A 23,986-nucleotide genomic window follows, 5' to 3' on the forward strand; every position below is an offset into this window, starting at 1 on the left:
TGTGATACACAAATTACCTAGGATATTCAAGCATTATTATATGTAGGTAAACCTCTGTATAGGTGGATTACTGATGGTTATTTCTTAGGAGTGAAAGTAATTGTCATCATTTCATTCAGATGTAAACAATAAACACTGTCCTTTACAACATGCATGGCTGCACTGCTACTCTTGACATTTAAAACTAGGAATTGCACTGAGGCCCAGCACCATTACAGCTTCAAAAAGAAATCTGTAGGATGCATAAATGTGAAGAAAATGTCATTGCTGGAAACAAACCTGTTTGTAAACAAACCTGACAGTGTACATGTGAATCCCTCAATTTGTCACATTCATTAGGGAAAGAAAGGGCTGATCTGACTGCTCTAGGTGTCTGTGCTGTTTTGAATTGTTCTGATTTATAGTAGCCAAATTCTGATTGTAAATGCAAAGTGCTTTCTATAAATGTGAGGATAAACAACCTTTGTACAAAATTCTATTGCACCTTAAATTGCAGGAGAGCATTTATCCAGCTACCTCTCTGACCGTGTAACGGATTGAAGTGCTGAGCTAATTTTTCTTTAAAATTGTGCATAGTACTGAATTATTTTCTCAGTTACTTTTGTCTTAGGTAAAAATGTATCTTAAATATAGGAATACTGTTTTTTACGCTTTTGGAAGGCATCAGCAAATGATCACAAGAAGCTTTGAATTTATTGATTGTCACATTCAAAGGTAAGTTTTCTTAAGCCATTTATCCCTTATGGTAATAGAAGAGTATCCAGAAGAGTTGAATCTGCAAGCCAAAACCTCTTTTCTCTCCTACTTCCTATCTTCAACATACACATTATCTGCAAACTAAGGTCACCGTGCTTCTCTGCAATTTAACATGTTTACTAGGTAATTTCTCAGCTACTGAGAAAAAACAAACATATTGTGAACTTGCAGGTGGCAGGTTTCTAGAGAGATTGGTGGTACTTCCAGTCCTTCCAGAAACAGACAATTTATTGAAACTTGCAAAAAGTATGTAACTTTGAAGAAAGAACAGTAAAATACTCCTTGTACCATACTTTCTGGGTAAGCCGTTACTTAGGACTTTGTATCTGTGGGTGTTGAGCAGAAGGTGAGTGCAAACTCTCTGAGCAGCAGGCAATAGCTTGTGGGATCAAGGTCTAATAGCACAGGCATCTCAAAACCTATCATCAAAACATGAGACAGATGAATATCTGATAATAGAACAATATGGGGAGAGGTATTACTTCCTCTCGTGTTTCTCCTTGACTGTTAAAAGTACACACTTGTCTCAGACAAATTTAGGAGGGAAGACTGTCTATAGCTGACACATGAAAAAGAAGCAATGTAGAAACTGGTGTTCTGGACTAGTATCCACATAAGTCTTTCCAGATAGATCCCTAGCTGACATGTGAGGTGGACACTTGGTAATTGTAGAAACAGTTGAACAATAACTGGGTACAGAAGTGCTGTAACTGCATGCTTGGCACATTTCCTGTGCCTGAGTTACAACTTACTATGAATTGAATACATGGAGGGTTGAGTAAATAAGCAAAAAGACAGCAAACTATTTGCCTGTGAAAAAGTAAAAATTATATATATATATATATAGAAATTAGAACTCCTAATTTAAAAAGAAAGAAAGAAAGAAAGAAAGAAAGAAAGAAAGAAAGAAAGAAAGAAAGAAAGAAAGAAAGAAAGAAAGAAAGAAAGAAAGAAAGAAAGAAAGAAAGAAAGAAAGAAAGAAAGAAAGAAAGAAAGAAAGAAAAACAAGGCAGGGCAGGGCAGGGCAGGGCAGGGCAGGGCAGGGCAGGGCAGGGCAGGGCAGGGCAGGGCAGGGCAGGGCAGGGCAGGGCAGGGAAGGGAAGGGAAGGGAAGGGAAGGGAAGGGAAGGGAAGGGAAGGGAAGGGAAGGGAAGGGAAGGGAAGGGAAGGGAAGGGAAGGGAAGGGAAGGGAAGGGAAGGGAAGGGAAGGGAAGGGAAGGGAAGGGAAGGGAAGGGAAGGGAAGGGAAGGGAAGGGGAAAAAAACACTTTTTTTGTAACAAAGAAGAAACAATTTTTCCTCCTTTTGAATTAGTAGAGAAGTGGAATAAAATGGTGTGTTACCTAGTTCTTGACTCAGTCATTTTATGTACAAGATGGCTTTTATTTGATTTCTCTTTCCTTTGCCATGAATGTAAAACCAAATAAGGCTAAAAGAAAATCACTCACCCCTAAGCAGAATTGAATCTTCAACGTATTGCTCACAAAAAATTTTACACTGTGGATATGTGACATTAGTAAGAAGCTTATTTTCTTGAGATAGTCATTAAGTTAAAATGAAAGAGAAGGACATAATGAAACTCCTCTGAATCTAAGATTTATTCATTCATCAAAGTAAAACAGCAACACTAACCTGTAATAGTTTGGGGAATTTCTGTGGCCATCTAGCTTGAAGCATGAGCCCTGCTGGCTGGGTTTTGAACTCCTGGCATGCGACCACATCACAAGCTGCCAGTCTGCTGGGTCCATAGGGACTGAGGAACTGCACACTTTGAAAAGGAAGCTTTTAATGCTTTGGAAACTTCAGCCAGCCTTTCATGTCTCATGACATAAGGATGCTCCCCAAACCTGTAATTCTGAGCTTAGAAGTTTGCATTAATGCTGTAAAAGACTGATTTCTGACCATTATCTCCTCTGCTACCTTAGCAATGTCTGATGTTTCATGGATTAAGAAGGTAAGTGGATAAGAAGGTACCAACATCTCCACTTCACGCAGTATCTGCAAGCTTCTCTAATGTGTTGGAGTGAAAAGGGTTCCTTAAAACAACAGGGCATGAAGGGCAGCATAATTAAGAAAATCCTAACCAAGAGCTTAGTTCAAATAATAATAGAAATGATCTTCTGTAAGAGGTCAGAAATAGGGTTTAGGCTGTAAGCACCATGAAGCCACTCTTGAAGGAATTTATTTGGGCTCTGTTCAGAATCAACCACCTTCGCTATTATAAAAAGGGCTCATTCTTTTGAAAGCTAAATGCAGGAGGTAGAGCACAAATGCTATATATTGGAGAGGGCACTATAAGGAAGGTCACTTTATAGAAAGCATGAAGTGTAATTTGGAGAAGGATGCTAATACCAGCTATATCAAATTGTGAGGAAGCTGAAAACAGCATATGTTCTAATATTGTCTTTTATTGATTTTGCTGCCAACATCCCACTTCAACAATGTTACAGCCGCACTTCAAGATTCTTAATGGAGGGGGATGGAGAAAATCAATACATAGAGCTCGCTTCTGCTCCCATTGAAGTCAATGCGAGTTTCATTATTAACTGCAATGAGCACAGGACAGAGTTCAGGCCGTTTTGGTGCTTTGTGTTTGTTTTTTCTTTCCCTTTTTATTTAACCTCCTATGGGGCAACATATATTGTTACTCTGTGTTTTAGAAAAGTCCCATTTAAGCAGGGCAATTCCCTACCAAACTGCAATTCTATGCATTCAGAAATGATGCTCAGCTTTATGAAACCTAATGAAAAATTATAGCCTGTATCCTGTACAGGGAAAGTTATAATAAAAGATATAGGATTTGAAATAAATTCTGATAACAAAATCATTTTTTTTCTTAAAAATATTTTCATTCAGATATCAAGCAAATAAATAAAAATGGTTTAGCTTTCACTGACTCATAAAGTGTTACTTTCAATGCACATTGTTTGCTGTATTACAAACAGAGGGGATGCACCTAAACTTCTTTTCACTACTATTTTAATGCTTTTTACACAAAATGAAATATGCTAAAATTATCTCCAAAAATTATAAGCATCATCTTCATTCCAACAACATGCTGTTAATTTTGTTCTAGCATGAATGCAAAACATATTTTAACATGCTGTCAAAATGAGATACTAAGAATGTCAATAAAATGACACTAAAATAAATGTAAATTTAGATTGCTGTCACAAGTGGCTGCTTGGTTTTGTGAAGATGTTAGGTTGCTATAGCATTTTCCATAGCAACTTTGCATCTTATTACATAAATAATCCCTCAGTGTCCTTAAAGCTTACTAAAAACAGGATTAAATCTATTCTCATATGTAATGATCCTGCATAAAACCTTATCAGTATGAAATACCCAGAAAACATAATAAAATGTAATCTAGATAATAGTATTTCTGGCACTTGCAAAGCATCAAAGCACAGCAGACTTGTTTTGTAGTTAACGGGACATCCTCCTAAAACCCACGTCAGGGGAGTATCTTTGAAGTGTCTATTTCCTCTAAAAATTGAAAGTTAGGTTTTTAACCCCTTCACTGCTGTGTCCAAAGGACCTGCATAGACCTTCATCCCAAAGCCAGTGTTCTGGCCCAGAGAAAAGACCCAGTACTTGGGACAGGATGAGGTTGCCTTTTTTCCTCAGGGCAGACAGACAGCACTTACCTCCAGCCCTGATTCATCAAGGTATTTCTGTTAAATTCAGCTGCACAAGTAGCATTATTAAAGCCAAATGGACTTAAAACTGGGGACATAAAATTAAGCCCTTGCCTACATGCTTCCTGGATTTCAGCCTATATTTGTAAAAGCGGTGGGAAAAACGGAATGCATTTTAAGGCAGAAAATTGGAGTCTGCCTGATGATAACAGCTCTGAACTGGCATGCTGTGAAAGACACTACAGCAGACTTTTCCTTGCGTAGAGGGAGTAATCATCTTGTGCTGCTTTCTAGTGATCATCTCTGATGGTCCCTGGGAGCAAAGCTGATTGTCTCTGCTGTGTCCAGAGCATCTCCATTTGAAGGCAAGCTACGCCACTCGCAGAGCTCAAAAAGGGTTATTCAGCTGTCTTCTCCAGCTAGAGAGGGGACTGTGTCAGTACAGTGACAATTCGGCTCTTCAGATTTAAAATATGTTCTTTCCGAGATGGTTTATAAAACCTGGTTAGCAGATTTTGCTAACAAGTTTTATTTTCCTCTGCATACATGTTTATAAGTTTATTGCCACAGGGCTGATTAAGGCACCAGCTGCTAATGGCTTTGAAAGAGTATTGATTTATCTGAGGAATAAACCAATGCAAGCCCATTAATTTTTGAAATAAATACATCTTTCTATTTTACATTATATTTACCAACAAGTGTTTAAAAAGAAGATGGGCAAATTATGGGCTTGTTAAATATCAGTATTGCTTTCACAAATTCTGATGTTAAAAAGCTATGAAATGGAGAAGTAATGCCAGAAAAATAAGACTAGGCTTACAAGAAAGGAAGGGAGAAATGTCAAGTCCAGGGAATTAGTAGGAAGAGGAAGACCTGACATGAGATGTGGCATGACACCAGGCCAGCCAGAGGAAAAGGAAGAGCAAAGCTTAGCTCCACACAGCTGGGGCCGAACGATTTCCATTCAAAGTTGTAACAAGCTATAGAAAGCTTTCCTACTAGTTTAATCCAGCTATAAAGCACAGTTTCTATTACATGTGTGCATCTCTGCATTCACGTGAGCTTTAAAGAAAGCAAAAGAAGATTGAATTGCAGAGAAAAGATGAATAAGCATCACGCAGATCACTTTGGTGTTGTTTCAGGCTTTCCTTGAAGACTTGCCAGGCTTGCAACTTTCAGGATAGACTTATGGACAATACCACAAAGCCTGTTTTATGCTGTGTGCACAGGGGTGCGATTGTCAAATCCTGACTTTCACAAGGACTTATATTCTTCTGTCAGATGGACTGCCCACTGTTTGGACTGTCTCCTATGGCAACTAACTCTGCTGATGCTGCAAAGAGGACACATCGGTTCAGAAGAGTGCTTAAAGATACAGGCTGCTGTTCAAGACACGAGCTGCAGTGTTTAAATTTGGCACCTACTTTGGGTATGTTATGGTATCCTGCCAAGGAGGTCTTGTGTGTTCAGACTGGACACACACTGCTTAATGTGCAATTTATTAGTTGCATGCAATCCCCAGGATGTTATTAAGACGTGTCGTCGCGGGTAATATGATGGTGGTGAAATGTTCCAGTGCCCAAAGTGTGGGCTATTCCAAGTACGTTTAGCTGGAGAGAGCCTTGTTCCAAGGTGTTTATCATCCACATGGACAGGACGGGCAGTGGGTGAATGAACAGAAGTATCATTGCCTCCCTTTGATACTGAAATACTCCAGGTTCGTTGATTTGTCCTGCGGTGAGGTATGTGTATTTGGCCCAGGGCTCTGTGATCCCAGCCCTATCCTTCCTGTGTCCCTCTGCAAGCACTGTGCATTTTCTCTTTCCCGCAGTGCCGACCGCTGTCTGTCACTGAAGTTGGAGCTGGAATTAATGGCATGTTGCGGAGAACTGCAAAAGCAAGAGATTAACTCACCTCCCCTTAAAAGTAAAATTACAGGTGCCTTCTAGGCATAAACCAAACTTCAGCTCTTTTCTACAACACACAGCTTCACTTCACTAATTCTTAAAATTACTTTGGAGGCTTTTACATGTGGATCCTTACTCCCAGTGCCAGCAGGTGGGAGATGAAGCATCCATAAATCCTGATCATTCTGAAGATTTTCCTATATCCTCTAGACTCCAGCGTAGAATCTCATTTTTTCCCCCGTGCTAATGCTTCAGTAGCTGCACCCTGACTTTCAAATGTATTAACTGAGTTGCCAATAATCATTATTTTTTTTTCTTAGCAATCTCCCAGCTTTACTTCAGCAATCCTCTTGCCCCTTTCAAACTCCAAAATACACAACGTAGAAAAATCACTGTTTAAAGGCTGAATTTTGAAGAAAACATATTCTGGAGGAATAGCTGTGCCCACGGGTCAGATTTGCCGAGGTCAGCCTTTTGCCAGCTTTCCCCATAAAGCAAAAGATCTTTGGTCTCTGAAACCAGGAGGAATTCCTATAAATTAGGCATATATGCTGGTTCAGCTAACTTAATTTTCTTTCCCTGGGGTGCTGTTTAGGAGGTCCTGGCAGCAATTTGAGACGCTCTCCAACAAAACAAGCAGGCAGCGATGCCTCCCCTTTCCTTGAACATTCAGCTTGCACATTCTAGAGAAAGGAGGGTACTAACTAGCAAAAAGTGGAATAACCTATAAAACACCTGGAGGAACAGAAGGTCTTTGTGCAGGAGACAATACCCCTGCCCTGCACTATGGAGTAGAGAACGGAAGACAAGTCTAGGAGACCAAAGGTCCCAATTCTTATTCCAGCTCTGCCACTGAGTCAATGATATCAGTAAATCAGGTTCATCAACAAGAAGGAGAAGAGCAATTGGCAGATGAAAGAAGAGGATTTGAGTCTAGAATAGAGTGATGCACTTTGCAATGAGTCCCTCTTGAGCAGTTCTGTATTGCCTCAAGAAACAAACATGAATTTTCCCAAACAAACAGCCATTAGCAAATTTCTAATACAGAACACAAATTGTTCTCCTGCATGACTTAATATCTTTCACGGCTTGAAGGAAGAATGCAAACCATTCTTGCTAACTGCTTTTTCATCATCTACCCCAAATCCACGCAATTTGTTGTGTACAAGGGCTTGGCTCACTGTAACATTGCTCTGAAAACTGAAGTCCAGCAAGCCTGGATTAATAGTCAGACACAAGTTCTCGCATAGTCTCAGGACTTAGATGTGCTGCTCTGTGTTTTTGAATGTTGGGGCTGGAATCCACCCTCTCCTTTTCACGATGGTAGTTTTCAGATATTGTAGAAAAGAGTTTTCATTCTAATTCAGTCTAGCTGTGAGGAGATGTGACACACTCAGCACCGCACTATCTAAATGCTTGCAGATGTGGTGTTATTTCTGAATGAAAAAGGCTTGAGTAACAGAAGAAATCACACTGGGAGACTGCTGAAACTGCACACTTTAGTGAGATGGAATCAAGTCTCAGAAACCAATCTAATTTGTAGAATTATTTTGAAATTATGCCTTCTTACACAAGGGATGATTTAAATAGGTGAATTAATAAAAAAGAGTTCATTCAGGTGTTAGAGACTGGGGAAATCTCTGTTACCTGTTGTAGGTTTGGGGACGGTAACCTCCCAGCAGTGTTGTTCCCACCTTTGAATAGATGGTGAAATTCATTTGCCAGGCTGAAAAGTAAAGTCCTCAAGAAAGTCCTTAAGATGGCAGGAGAGGCAATCCAAAACTCTGGAACTATCCAAATCAATTCATACTGTCTGCTTGCTTCTGACATTTTTGGAGTTGGACTTTTAAGCCTTTATGTGTGCATGCTGTCTTTGAATTGAAGAGGAACAATATACTACTTGTGTTATTCAAGCCTTGTCCTCCCCATGGTTACGGGTTTAGGAAAATATTTTAAGAGAAGGGGTTAAAAATAAGGAAAGTGCCAATGTTTTCTTGCTGTGCAGAATTGTTTCTTTGTGATAAAAGACTCTTTAAAAGATATTTGTAAAACAACGTTGACCATACAAATAACTACTTGAATACAAATAACCACTCCAGTGAGATAAAGAGGTGGTTGTGGAATGACATACTCAAAAAGAAAGAAAAAAAAAGAAAAAGAAAAAGAGAAGGTGGCTAACACCAATAACAATTTAAAAAATGCTGTACATAAAAATGAAAAATATGTTTTTCTCTTACTTTATTTTTATTTGTCCATATTTTATACACAATATGTTTTATGGTATAACAAGTTCCCCCTATTGTCAATGACAGATGAATAAAATTCACGTGCTTTACTTGAGAGTGTAATGTTAGAAGAAGAAAGCTATAAAAAATAATTTTAGAACTGGATGACTCTGTGCAGCAGGCTGGATCATCTCCACTAAGATCAAGAGGATGATGAACGGTACAATGGACAATGATGGACAAGTACTCAAGTGGATTCATATTGCTAAATTTTGATTTAGTATGCAACAAAGTACTGGGCTTGCTACTCTCGTCATTGAGGGGAGTCAAGTGCCCACGTTGTAACAATACAAATAAACTGAAGTACTTTGGAATGCAGTAGAAATCTCAGATATCAAAACATTTGATAGAAATGTCCCTTTTTATGGAAGAAAACTAAACATGCTTTCCTATTTGTGATGTTACTAATCAGAGGCAAAGAGAATGACCCGCACAGTTCAGCCCTACATATGCATATGTTAAATCCAGCTGGACCAATGAGTATGGCTGTTTAAAACATCATTACTCCTTTTCTGGAGTGCAAGCTGTGGGTATTTCTGGCTCTACATTCCCATTGTTAATTCTGCTGACTTTTCTCCATAAGACTGGACATAGTCACTCATAAAAATCTCTGATGGCTAGCAGTACTTTGCCTGCAGAGACCCATTGTCTCAGCTCCAAGCATTCCGCTAATAGTCTCTAGAAAATTCAAAGCCATGCAATTAGCCATGTGAAAATTAAGGTTGCCCTTTACATGTTGTATTGATGCATTTTCCTTTCCGGAAAAAACATTAATCCTCCCCTCATGAGAAATGCCGTAGTAAAATTTCCTTGTCAGAATGACACTCCTTCCTTTGGTCTTTCCTTCTGGAGTAATTTGACCTCACACAGCATTTTGTCACAAGAGGAGTCAAAGAACCCTTCTCTATGAGCACTGGAACCCATTGAATGGATTGTATTATTTCCTGTCTTAATATGGTCCCTACATTGTGCACATGGTACGCAAATTATCCTTATCATCAGACTGTTTCTTTCTGTACTACTTTCTCCTTCTTTACCTTCCGTAAAGCTCACTGCTGTCTGGCTGTTTGCAGTCATGTTTTGGCTTCAGCTTCTGTAAATTTTCCTTCTGAAGATGAGTTTCTGAACAGGCAAACTCTTGTTAACTTCTCACAACTTTGTTAGCTAATGTCAAGAAATCAATCAAAGGTTCTATCCAGATTGTTTTACCAGTAAATTAGTAGCTTGTGAGCCATGTCCTTGAATGTCCGCTCTGGATCTTGGATGTACTTGGAGAAGGCTGAAAAAGTTGCTTTCCTTTCCAAACATTACAATCACCCTTGTTCGTTTTTTCATGACAGCCACCTAACGTGTGTCAAATTAATGCAGCATGCAGTACCATATTGTGAAAAATGTACCCTAAAAAGTTCATTCCACAAAACACACAGTTAAAATGGTGTAGTGTATTTGTTATACATTACTGTGTATTTGCTGTTAAGAAAGGTAAGTATTAGAAAATACTGACTGAAACAGAATTGCGATTGCTCTCATAGTAAGATGTTGTTACTACTGTGGAATTAAATAGTATTATGCAAGACTGCAGACAGCGTGTTAAAGAAACATAATGCTTCCAGCCATGGGCAGAATTGGAGAGTTTTCATCATTACATTTCATAGCAGGTGACAGAAACCTCCTAGACACAGCTCGTATCATTCAGATAACTAGTTTATGAGGATTTAAAATAAGATAGTTTTATATAATCAGCTATTAATATGCCACTTCTCATATGTGAGTTTTTGTTTGCTTTAAAAAAAAAAAAAAAGCAACAGCTATATATACCTGGGGACATTACAGAGGATTTGGCTTTACCTGAATCATCTACTCGCAGCTTTTTACTAGGATTGTCACCACTGTCATCATCAGACATTTCCATCTCCTCTTCCCGGCGGATTCCCATGAGCTGTTCACTGTGAGCATTTCGGAGCTCCTAAAATCCAAAACGACCTTTTGTCAGTATTAACTTACATAAAGTCACTGCTTTATCAACAGTATCTGCTTTTAAAACTGCTCTTATTTTTAATTATACATAATTTACCATTGTAATTGTATTTATTTGGCTATGAATATTTATAAGAACAGTATCCCAGGGAATTCTTCACGTGGAAGAACTGAATTTATCAATGGTAACAGAGGAAACAAGAGAAAAAGTGGATCTCCATTTCAAGTGATCTTTAGTTCTGCTAAACATAGAATAATGTTTTAGCAGCAATGATAATGCTTAAAACCGTATATAAAGCAGACTGATAACTTGCTAGCCTGTTTAAGGTATAAAGAATTCTTGTTTCTCACTGTTACTTGGGGTAGGATTCCCCTGGTCTAATGTAGGTTTCTCCATTAAAATTAGTTCCTACAGACACCTTTCATAGAAAAATAAAAAACCCTAGCACCTTTAAGCAATTCCTATCGTAGCTATCAAAATGAAGTTAGATTAACTGCACCTTAAAAGTGCCTTAGTCTGTCCTGAAAATTTCTGCATCTTGGTGGGAAACAACTGACTAGTCTCTGGGTGACCACTGCAAGGGCAGGGTGTAGGAAACCTGTGCACTTTTCGTTGGGGAAATGATCAGGCATGAGGGCTTTGTGGGAACCTAGACAGTTTTTGTTCTCGGCAGAAAGGCTGGCGCTGGTGTAGCGGCTGGCTTTCTAAAGGCAGCGCTGAGAAGATTGAGAGAACTCTATTTTGTCCTAATAATCCTGTCAGGTGTAACACAGGGATGCTGCACCGTGATTAGTGTAGGCCTTTTCAGCCTGCAGACAGCTAATTTTTCTGACGACAAAGAGTCTAATTCCCAAAGAGGTGGTTTGAAATCTTTGAAACAAGAAAGAAGTGCACGGAAGGAGGAACGTTATTGAAGAGCCCAACCACGGCTCCATGCAATTAACAATAAGCTATCAGAGAGGGAATGGATGAAAAAAGGAAAGGCGTTTCCCTTTAGTTGTACCCTTGGCTCATCAGGAGATCTCAAATACTCTGATAGATGTATACATGTCCATTAATCACAGCAAAGGCAAGGAAGCTAATTAGTGGGCTTTTATACAATAATTAAAAAAAAAAAAAGTGATTAAAATAGTAAATTCTCAACTAGTGTCTCATGCAATAAGTGGCATCTCTGGAAGAAATTAGCAAGCTTATTTCCTTATTGGAAAATGCCACCTGCACTTTTTGCTGGGGAATATTGACTGCATACATGAGCAGACATAAGCTTACATTTATTCCCTCTTTAGGGGATAAATGTCCTTGGTGCATCAATTTCTATGCTATCAGCAAAGCCAATAATCTTCCATGGAGAACGTCAATGTGTATGACTGTTTGCTCTGGGCTTGGGTTTCTAGTAAATCTTTCCTAAAGTCAGAACACAAGGGTAGGTGATCAGATAATTAAACAAATCAGCAGATAATGTCATGGTTAGACAGTATGATTTAAATCAAAGATGCCATTTTGTACATTTCTGTCATATTTTACATCTGAAAAACAGGCATTTGTAAAATCTGTTGGTTCAGTGAGAGGCTTCACATGTTTTTGAATTGCTTTTAATATCCTCCTGTTAGAAAAACAAAAGGCAATAATACTTGAAAAAGCAAGTAGTGAATTAACATTTCTGGAAAGTTCAACCCTTAAACATTTCATTTTATTAAAGATTTAGAAGCCAGCAAATCAATGATACACCACATCCCTTTACGGAAAGTTGGTTTAAGACAGGATCGTCTTAACATAATTGAAATAAACTACCAACAAATCATACTTTCATACCTTGCTGAGTGATAAGACAAATATCAACCCCCAACTTCTCAATTTTGAATTAAACCCAGGCTTTATCCACTACTTTTATGAAATATTTGTGAACAAAATGCAAAATACAGTTTGTAGCAATAAATTATGCTAACATTTTATTTTAAGTGTCCCATTATTGTGAAGTCATTTGGTATTCACCATAATAGCACTGATAATAAAGAATTCATTTGGTATTCATGTGGATGTTACATTTAGTGCCATTGGTATTCAACTGTAATTTAGCATTAGTTAATGGGCACTTAAAATGTTATCCAAATGATTTATATCACAGCACTTTAGTGTTTCTCAAACTAAGTGTACAACACTTATTTTACAAGTGTACTAGAAAATAATTAAATAAGTGCACCTTACCTTCTAAAGTTTTTATTTTGAGACAGAAAAATCATTTAAAGGACCTTCACACTAACAATCAACATACTGTACTACATGAAGGTAAGCCAAGTGTATGTAAGTTGCCCATATTAAAAAAATAATTTAAAAAAAAAAAAAAAAAGGAAGAGGAGAGAGAGAAAACAAAGACAGTGGTACTTACTTTTTAACATACAGGCTCATAGCGTATATACTGAATTAAAAACCAAAGCTGGATGACCAAAACACAAGATGAGGTCTATCACTTCCTCTGCTGCCACTTGCAGCAAAGAGAGTTAGAATCCTATTTCCTCTGCTCATGTTTATGACAGTCACACATGTATGCTAATCCTTGTGGTATTATGATTACATTTATACTCTTTTCTTTGCAAGCAATATACTTAGAATCAATGCAAATGATTTATTTATTTTTCTATTTTTTTTAAAGACAAACATAAAACAAATGGGAAGAAGTATGCCATAATTCTAGACTGAGTATGCTTAAGTCATTATTTAGGAAAGAAATTCTCTTATTTTATTTTCAGGCAAAGTATCTTACAATGACCATATGATGGTACAACCAGAAAAAAATTTGTGCCATAGAATCCTTCTTTTAGAACCAGGTCACGATGACTCCTACAAAGATGTTTTTCTTAAATAATTCTTAATTCTATCCTTAGTTGAAAATAGTGCTACTAATTTCATTACTTCAGTTCATTATTTTAGATAGTAAACATATTCCTCCAACGATTTCCCAAATCTTGCATGAAAAATAAAAACACACTGCTCTCTATCTTAGTGTTATTTAGTGACTATTATCATAATGAGAGCAATGGGAGCAATTCATAATGTAGATGAGCTTGTATAATGGCCAGTTGATTAACAGCTAAAATGGTAGCCGTAAATATTGTTGAATACTCTATGTCCAGCTAAAATCACACTCATTCTGTGTCAATCCAGCTGTGAGATGATGGATAGAAAGTAATAATAAAATCACCAACCTCAGAATGCTTTCGCCAAATGTCTATGTTCTTTCGCTGGGCTTTCGAGAAATGGTCCCAAGCTTTTTGTCTGGTAGAAGCGTTGAAAACGGCGACAATCTGCTCAACTTTGGTGAACAAGGAAGTCAAACAAGACAAGCAATTTATGTTGTGATCACTATAGAGAAGCAAAGCAAAGACACTAGGAGTCTATGGATGATGTCATTACTGAAACAACATCATCAATATCCATCCAATTATGTGTCTTTTGTACTTACATTTTATCAATGTTGGAGATGTCTGCCTTCAAGTCTGTCTCCATAACTTTAGTCTACATATAACTATGTACCAAAGAACATGCATGCAGCTGCTTCCCAGTGATGCCTGCTATAACCTTCTGTGCAGCCATGTGCCTTTGTGTTTGTGGTATAGGCATGACACTCAAGGCATAAACCGGACGTGTTCCCCTGCGGCAGCTGTGTACAGATGAGCTGACTGAACAAACTAAAGCATGAAAGAAAAGCAGGTTCTGCTTGCAAGAGTAGGTAACTAACAGGGGGAAATTGCCAGCAGATAGGAAACACTAAACCATATTTAAATGCTGCACACTGTAACTGCAGCTGTTTCTTCTCCTTTATTTAATATATAGAAGCTCACCTGTTGCAGATCATTTTGTCCTGTGTCCATGGCCTATGTATTTTTATGTATATGAACAGTTACATTTTTGTGCAAGCGAGGAAGAGATGTGAAATGGGCTTCCCTCATTCAACTCTAATGAATTCATTCTGAAGCCAGACATCATTGTTTAGGACAATTATCTGGGGAAATTAAGATCTTTAAGTTTTTAAGTATTTGTTCATCCTAAACCAGAACCTTTTCTCCCAACCCTATTTCCCTTCTCTTCATTCTAGTTACAAGCAATATTGTCCTTCCACAGCAGTGACCCCCCTACAAATAACTGGGCCAAGATTTAAGTTGCTTTCATCCTGGCACTGTTGACTACAAGACCATTATGAAAACCAGATTTTTACAAATGACCTGGGCTGTGCTCCTGAGTGAGCAGCTGTGATGACCTATGAAGTGAAATTCTAAAAAGCTTCAAGTCTATGACAAGCTTCTTGGATATTAACCTCTTTAGATTATTGGGCCGTAATGTTCAATGTTTTGCAAAGCTGTACTTTCATCACCTTCTTCTTCCCTTCTTCACTGAAGGAGAAGGCAGTAGAAGTGCTGTAAGGACCTCTGATCTGGCCTCTCATTGAGTTGCTTGAGAGCTTCTCTCTTTCTCTTCTCTAGTCACATATGTGAAGGATCTTGCTATATATATATCTTCCTTAAAATGGTGAGGTCACCTAGTAAGTCACTTGTAGATTTTTCACCTTTAGATCTGAAAAATAACCTCACTCAAATCGAATAGGAACACTTTTATTCTCTTTTTTACTACTTTTGCAAGCTACTTACAGACTCAGGAAGCTGCATTGAGGTGGGTGTTGTCTCCTTTTCTCAGGTGACAAGTGATAGAACGTGAAGAAATGGTCTCAACTTGCACCAGGCGAAGTATAGATTGGGTATTAGGAAGATTTTCTTCATGGAAAGGATGGTTAGGCATTGGAACAAGCTGCCCAGGGAAGTGGTGAAGTCACCATCCCTGGAGATACTTAAGGGATGTGTGGATGTGGCACTTAGGGACATGGTTTAGTGGTCGATTTGGTAGTGTTAGGATGATGGTTGGACTTGATGATCTTCAGGGTCTTTTCCAACCTAAATGATTCTATGATTCTGTATATGGAATATTTTATTTGCAACCATCATGGTTACTTAATTAACTTCTAAAAAAATAAATGTCTTCTTTCAAAATTAAATCTTATATGTTGTTTATACTAAAGAAGTTGACTCAAAAGTACTGTGATGATCTGATCCATTTGTGATTCATTTAGGTTTTAATTGGAGATACCATAATTTCTGCATATTAGAACTCTCTTGGAATGAAGGGGGGATGTATCAAGGAAGTTATGAGGTGTATATTTATTCAATTAATTTGAAAAGAATGAAAATGCTAAAACACTATTATTATGTGTATAGAAACTGAGTCTAGAATTTAATTATTATCATTGTGTTGATGACCAAGGTGCTCAGAATATCGTGCTTAATTAACAACCTGTTTTTAGTTTGCAAGTGGAAATTCAAGTAGAAAAGATTCACAAAGAATCACAAAGATATGAGAAAGCTGGTTTTCCATTTTCTACTAATGGACATTAATAAGATCATCTGAATTTTGAAAAACATTTGAACTTTGAAGTGTTTAATTTCCATTCTGTGAACAGGTGCTAAGATATATCAAAAGTCATTATCTGATCATTTCAGAAACTATCCTCAGTGAAAACACAAGATAGGAAGATGTCAAAGAGTTTTTTGGGCATAACGGCACTAAACAAAATGAAGAGCAGAAAAAGAATCTCCCTCACTTACATAACTGTCAAGTATTTAAAAAAAAAAAAAAAGGAAGTAGAATACTGTGAATACTAGACATGCTAAATATCAAGGAGTGTAAAGAAATATTGTCCAACAGACAGCAAAGGATAATAAGGCAACCATAGGGGAGAATATTAAATGCCCGTTGTAACTCATGTTAGTTAACAGTAACTTAGATTTAGAAAGTTCTTTATGCCTACAGTTAGGTTGAGTTGCTCTTCCCATTTTCTCACACATTAGTGCATATTGTGCTCAATTTACTTCACTTCTGAAAGGATGTGTGTGAAAGCAAAGTCATACTCTGAGCTCAGTCAAGAGTCCTCAGGCTGACACAAGTCTTGACTCCTGAGCCTTAAGGGAAAAGACCTCTTAGGCCTTAAGGAAAAAAAAAAATCATATATGTCAAAAACCAGTGTCCACTGCTATGTATTCTAAGAAATTATCAACATGTATACAGCAATTTAAATATAAACAACATCTTAGGTTATGAAGTGTTACAAACAGCAGTTAGGAATGCCCAACCTAAAAGGTCTCCAAGCACGACATTAGAGCTAAAGAGCAGTCAAGACCATTGTTAGACCATGGTTTGACAGTACAGGAAAACAGTTTCATATCTCCTTGTACTGTACCAAAATCCCACATTACTGTTTTATGAGCTGCCAACCTAGTATACACGCATTCTGCAAGTTCACAGGTTAGGTTAATTAGGTTGTTTGTAGGTTAATTTACATTGTATCGAGATTCATTTGTTCTCTCACAGACAACCTGAAAGCCTAAATATGGAATAACTCCTGTGCTTTGGCTAATTGGTAGACAAGACTTGATGTACCCATCACTCATCAGGAACAACTTTGTATGGGTAAGTACACCGGCAGCATGAGCCCACAAGGGGAAGCCGGGAGAGCTTATATTATCTGAGAAGCTCTCCAGTTAACTCATTTTTCTTCCATGCCTGTGTAAGATTTGGCCAAAGAGAGGTCCCACATTTGGGGCTGGTATCTGCAGAATCTAAGTGAAACAGTTGTTCCCAGTCTAGCTGCTGAGCATGATTTTCAGACTGTTGCCTGACCTCCAGAAGGAAATTTCCAAAATGAAATAATAGGTCGTGCCTATCTCTCTAAGGCACCTTGAGATCTAGGATGCACTGCACTATCAACTGTGACTAGTAAGTAGAATTATTAAGTAGCATGAAATATTCATTGTCAAACATCTGCTGGTAAGTTCCATGCTATATCAAATTTTCATTGACCATATGCAAAGCTGTTTCCTTACTAAATTAGGTTTCAAAAAAACACATTGTTCTGGAAGGGTCCATGCCATGTCATTGTTTTTTTCCTATGAATATAACTTACAGTGTATAAATAATTGCATCTTTCCTAATGACTTATTCTGTGGCTGGTAATTTATGTGGCATGTTTCAGACAAAGGATTTTATGTAATTGTTTTTCTGCTGATTTATATAAAATGAAAAAGACCCAAACATCTAAGCCTAGAATGATATGAAAGTGTCAATGTTTAACAACTGTAGTGTAACTAGAAAACACGTCATTAGAGGTATAAGCATATTAAATGTAAGTTTAAATCTCAGTTTTTATTGCCATAAAACATGCCACTGGAATAGAGTATTATTATCAAGTGTAAATGTAAAAACAACCAGAAAAACTAGAAGCAACACCAACAAGAATCCCTTAAATTATGCCAGTAGGATTTTCATGGAAGATTGGATTAAAGGGAAAACTAGAATATCTCCGTGGGAAGAGACAATTTGATACAGGTTATTTGAAAATGATACTACTGGAGAAGAAGAGAAATAAATGAGAACCAACATATAGCCATATCTGCAGATTAAGGGGCAGAGAGAACAGTTTTACTCTCCCTTACATTTATCAAGCAGGCTATTTTAAATACAATTTAGAGAAGGCTGAAATTCTTCCTTGTGTTCAGGAGACAAGAGGTAACCAATTTTTCCTTTGCCAATTTTGTTATCAGCTGCCATGTATGCACGATCATTTTTAATTTCTTTTATGGAATAATAAACAACATCAGCAACCAAATCCTTTATGACACCACAATAAAAATGAAGCAAAATAGAAACTGAAACACAACATGTTAAAATAAAAACAAAAGGTCTTCACTGACAGATAAAATAATCAGATTTCATATAGAATTTCACTCAAAATTCCACCAATTTAGGATACAGGATGAAAAGGGCTTTGCACTAAATTACTGTAAGTGCGAGAGTAGAATATATGGCAATTTAGCTCAGAAAAAATCTGTAAGAGCACAACAGTTGACACGCAGGATAAAAGAAAAATCCCACCCATAAAATTACAGTGTAAAGGAAACTGTTATAGTAAATGTATAACATGCTTTTCAAATACAGATTCGCAGCACAGGGAGGATATAGAGTTGGCATGCTTTGGGTCAGAAGCCTCGATGCTGAATTCTGAATAAGTAGGAGTCTGCCAATCGATTTGGCTCCAAGCCCAGCAAACCAAGGAATTACAGTAGTCAAGGCTTGATGCTATAAGTGAATGAATTAAAGTCTCCAGGTCAATTTTGGATAGAAAAAAAAAAGCGTATTTCTGGCAACAGTCCTGAAAGGCATTTGGTAAAATGCTGAACAGACCTTAGCATAAAGTCCAAAGCTAAAAATGCACGTAGGCAAATGATATATGACATCAACAAGAGAAATTGTAGATAGATTGCAGATTAATGAAAGAAATATTTTTTAATTATTGTGGGCCAAACCCTCAGCCTCTTGGTTATGATATTGCTTACTTTCAGAAAAGATTTTTTTCCCCACATATTTAGAGCTGAAAGCCTGCAGCCCCTCCCTTCTATCCAATTCACATGCCACAGAGGGAGGAACAGATATGCCTGACTGACTGGCAGAGGAGGGAACCATCAAAGCTGGAAATGTCACGCTGGAAAGGACTGCAGATAGTACAAGGGTTGGAGCCTAAATTAAAATGAACCAATGGTCATCAGCTGGGTAGTTAAGCAAATGTCATTATAGGTTTTTATAATGAAGGCAGAGATTTTAAAAGCAATGCAAAATCACTTATCTTCCACAATTAAATGCCAGCCTGGTTTTGCTTTGTTTTTTTGAACAAAACAAAACAAAAAGCAAAACAAGCAGAAAAAGTTGAAAGGGCATCAAAAAGAAGGCTGCAACTCCATAAGAAAATAGCAGGCTGTTGTTTGGTCTCCTTGCTGTCTGTGTGGGTGTAGGTTCCTTAAAACATAGCCTAGTCTTAAGACAGGGCATGGTAAAGGAGAAAACCACAGGGCTTCTCTAATTTATCTTCAATTTCTACCTTTTGGGACAGGCCAAGGGAACGGTGCCTCCAGTGATTTACCTCTCAGATTGTTCTGCTCTGCGGGGAGCGAGTTTGCAAAGCTGCCGTCCCTTCACTTGCCCTACTGCCAACATCTGTACGAACAATCAAAACCTCTCAGGGACTGTTCTCGTTCACTGAGGCTAACTGGCACAATGTGCTGAGTTTCCCCAGAGCAGCAAACCCTCTTCTCCACAAAAAGGTACTTTTAGGGAAACTACTTTGGCAGCACGAAACTCAAAACTGTATGGAAATTGTGTGGGAAAATGCTTACCAGAGGCAGAAGGATGTTTTCATATTCTGTCTACCCTATGTCACCTACCTGAACACTAGAAAGAATGAGAAACAGTCTAAGTTTTCTCTTCCTGAGTTACTATATTGTTTCTAGATTTCTCTTTCCTGGAGACCAGGAGGAGGTGTACGTGGGTTGATGACAGCGTCCCACGTCCTGGTGCTCTCCTAGCTTCATGGATGTGGCTCTCCTATTTGCTACCTGAACACTGCTGTGCTTCTCACACAAAAAGCTGTCAGTGCCCCTCTCTGCTGATATACCTCATTGTTTAAAAGGCTCTAAGAAAATGTGAGTACTAAGAGTTGTAAGTACATAACATTATGTATATCTACCTATTTAGCTTTAGCTTACACATACACATACACCTAACATAAATTAGATAAAATAAAAGAATCTACCTCTGTGTATTTTGCTGTCCCCATTCCCTTTGCTCATCCATCTGACTCAGACTAGTATTAATCAACATGCTGTTGGGGGTTATTAAGAGGCTGAGTGGGCATCAGTGGTCTACACTGGAGTGATGCAGGAAGAAATCACTTTTCATAATATAATAAGCAGATTTTCTCACTTAGATGAGGGACAATCCACCAAATGCTTGTTCCACAGCACAAGTGATAATTCTTTGCCTTGTAAAAAGATCCAACCTCAGTGTTAGCAGCTGTTCTTTTCCTTTCTTCTTTTTTTTAGCTAAGAAACAGTGAAGAAAAGTGAAAGAAGGGGCATTATGGGGATACTGAAAACTTCCCATTTGCAGGATTTATAATGAAAATTGCATTGCTACTTGCCTGAGGTATGAATATCAACAATTAATGGTTCTAGAAATGGGAGAATATACCTTGTTATACTTGGAAATAAAAATACACACTGATTAAATACAGCACAGTTTGCCCTGCAAGGTATTGCTAGAAAATCTGTCTACAAAATAAGCTTTGAAAATCTTTTAGGTTGTGAAACGTGGTTTAATTTACAACAAAGAAACTGACAGCTTGGTGTAACAGCAAGCGCTGGCACTGTGCCATGTGATAAATCACTTGGACTCAACAAGACCACTTCACCTCCATGTCATTTCTCAACAAACAAGAACCTGACATCATGGCAGCACAACCCAGTAGGGCAGGTACAAATGTACTGTACCTGCTCTTTTAATGCCACCATCTTATATTACATAACATTTTATGGACCTTATCTTGACATCCAGAAAACAAAAGCAAAAAACAAAGCAAATCAAACCAAAACACCACTACCATCGACAAGAACAAAATCAACAACAGAAAAGCTCACTAACTCGAAGGAAGATTAAGTGAATGTCACTTTCTTCATCAGTTTGACAAGATTATAAACCAGCCCCAATGCACTGCATTTAATTAGGTGTTCTTATTGTTATTTATTGTTTGGTGAACCTTTCTTTCAGTTCTCAGTTTTAAAAATAGCAAGAGTAGGAACAACTATTTTGGTAACACCCCCCCCCCCCCAAAAAAAAAAAAAAAAAGGAAAAGAAAAAGAAAAACAAACAAACTAAAAAGGAAGGAAACCGAAAACAAAAACAAAAAACCCAAAGGAACCCTGAGATGAAGAACTGAAAATGGTGAAGAACTGAGATGATGATTGAGCCTGGCAGGTCCCACTAAGTGAGGCGACTCTCTCTAAGTGATAATTGGCCAGGGATCTTGCACCTTGGGATGTTCCTTGGATATCAGAAAGGCTATATTTGTTTTAGACATATATGTTTTCTTTTGCTGAAGAAAGCAAGCAAAACAGAAAAGAAAAAAAAAGTTGTCTCACACATGTTTTTGTGGGAACATTTACTTCTCCATTTGCTGCCATACCTTATGTTTCCTTGCCCACCATGAATTGTCCCCTTACCTTTTTGTTTATTGCCTCCTTTCTTCTTACTTATGGATTTTTGCTCCCTCTTGTTGCATGACTCCATCTTCCCCTCCCACTTATTCTATCCATTTCCCAGGCTCCCATCTTTTTCTGCCCCCATATCTCTGTCATCACCATGAACTCCACCATTTGGGACAAATCCAATGATTTGACATGAAGCAAGTGTCCAGCCTACTGAACGGAGTAAACGCTACAACTGACTATAGTTGCATAAGGTTATTCATATTCATATTCATATTTACAAGGTTTATTCATTCACTTAGAAGCAGCCTGAACAGTTTTAGATGTGTAGGCCACATAGTATGTGGCAATTCAGAAAACCTCTTGGGTGAAACCACCGTCTTTCTGTCCTTGCCTTATTCTCATCTCTTATCATTCATTTCCACATAACTTTTACAGCTCACCTCTCATCAGGCCCTTCCCTCTATCCCTGCTCAGCAAGGCAGCTTAAGCACAAGCACATATTTCCATGTGATTCAAGCACATGCCTCTTTTCTTTGAACCTTGCTACATAACCTAGGAGATCCTGCAGGATTCAGGTGAGTGGGATGAATTGTGAAAATGGGGTCTTAGAAATCTCTTGGGAGAGAGTTCTTTTATTCTGCTGTAAAGCACCATGTATATTTAATGACCTACATAAAGAAAAAGAAAAGTCTTAAAAATAACAGGACAAGAGCTTCTGCTGAAATTCTGGCCACACTTAAATCGATACCAAGATTCCTATTGACTTCAGGTGGAGTGAAAGCTACAGACAATGGAAGGAACAAAGCAATCCAAAGAATATGAAGTACAAAGGAAGAAGCTATCTGTAACACTACAGGTTGCAACCACAAAGGCTTATACTGCCAGAAAACAGGGAGGAATTATAAGAATGTGAAACAAAATAGAAATGGAGTCTTTCATCTCTATTCTCTACCACGGCAGATGCATCCGGGATAGATATGCTTTTCAGAACATGTGTACATGAGATGGGAAATGGGAGGACAAGTAAAGAAGAATAGAGATACCCAGCTGAGCTTTACCAGACAAATTATCAGTATAGAAGCAAGCAAACAGCATGCCTACTAAATGAGCTAATCAAAAGGGACTGGATGGATTGTGGATGTTATTATTTTTTTTTTTTTTTCTTAGAAATACATCAAGGTAGAAAGCAATAGTGGCAACTAATGACATGAATGATTAATGTTTTTGTTTGTATTATAGTGGTACTCTATGACACCAACTGAGATCTGGGCTGCACTGTAAAAACACATTATATGACTCAATCTCTATCACAAAGAGCTTAATGATGACCTAAAAATTGCACATAAAGTAAGCTCCTATTTTTGAATTAGTCACTGGCAAAAGAAAGAAAGACTGTAAGACTGGACAACTAAAGAGCAGGAAAATCCTTTTAAAAGTTGTTATTAATGCAGAGCAATTGAAAGAATACTCAGAAAGCATGAATGCATATAAAAAGTCTGACCTCTAAAAGAATTTTAACTAGCACCCCAGTAATGAAGCCAGCTGCATTTATAGTGCAATGAGGATATGCTAAAAAGTTGAAGGATTATTGGGGAAAAAGACTGCAGTATGGTATTTAAGGCAAATCCAGTAAGATGGTGATTTTAGTAATTACTAATGTGTCAATGAAAACCCTAACTCTTTTAAAGTATTAGTGGAACTTTTGAAGTAAAACTATAACGAGAAAAACAAAACTTATTCCAGTCCATTTTTGAAGAAAGCTCAAAAAGGATTTTTAACATTTTCTTTCCTTTTTTTTTGTGTGTGTGTGTGTGTGTGTGTTAAAATTCAGATTCTGTCTGTGAAAGCGCTGATAATGTTAAAGCAGATTAAATCATATCTAGAGAGATCAGAGAATGAAAATGAACAGTCCAGAAGAAAGGATAATTTTATTCAGTCTGTTTAGAATACACTTCCCTTCAGAATTATTTCTCTTCAATTTTGGGGGGGGCAAGAAGAGATGGAAACGTGTTGGATACATCCCTGCCATTTGATAAAAGGTCAGAGAACTGCAATATGCCACTAAGGTCCTTCAGCAGGGAGAGAAGGGAAACTCGAGGTGACAATCCTGATCTTTCCAAGGGGGCAAAAACAGAGTTTTCTCCCCAGAGCTTTTATTCTTCTTCATGAATAGCCCTACTGAGTAAACTCAAAGGTGTATTTAGCCTCAGATCCTGTATCATGAATAAAAGTGCTAAGGATGCTCAGCAACAAGTTAAGTTGATAAATTGCGTAATTTCCCAG

At 37.8% G+C, this 23,986-nt stretch overlaps 1 protein-coding gene across 11 annotated transcripts in view; it reads right to left on the minus strand.

Annotated features, from left to right (window-relative positions):
- ENOX1 (ecto-NOX disulfide-thiol exchanger 1) overlaps window positions 1-23,986 on the minus strand; it is a 365,091-nt gene that overhangs the window by 53,327 nt on the left and 287,778 nt on the right. For all 11 annotated transcript variants that reach the window (XM_083811361.1, XM_083811360.1, XM_083811368.1 and 8 more), the window contains 2 exons: window positions 13,769-13,875; window positions 10,436-10,553 (listed from right to left, as the gene is read on the minus strand). In XM_083811361.1, coding sequence (XP_083667487.1) covers window positions 10,436-10,553; window positions 13,769-13,875 — 225 coding nt within the window. The remainder of the gene's footprint in view (window positions 1-10,435; window positions 10,554-13,768; window positions 13,876-23,986) is intronic.

This window comes from Anser anser (assembly GCF_964211835.1).
Source record: "Anser anser genome assembly, chromosome: 1".
Taxonomy (NCBI): Eukaryota; Metazoa; Chordata; class Aves; order Anseriformes; family Anatidae; genus Anser; species Anser anser.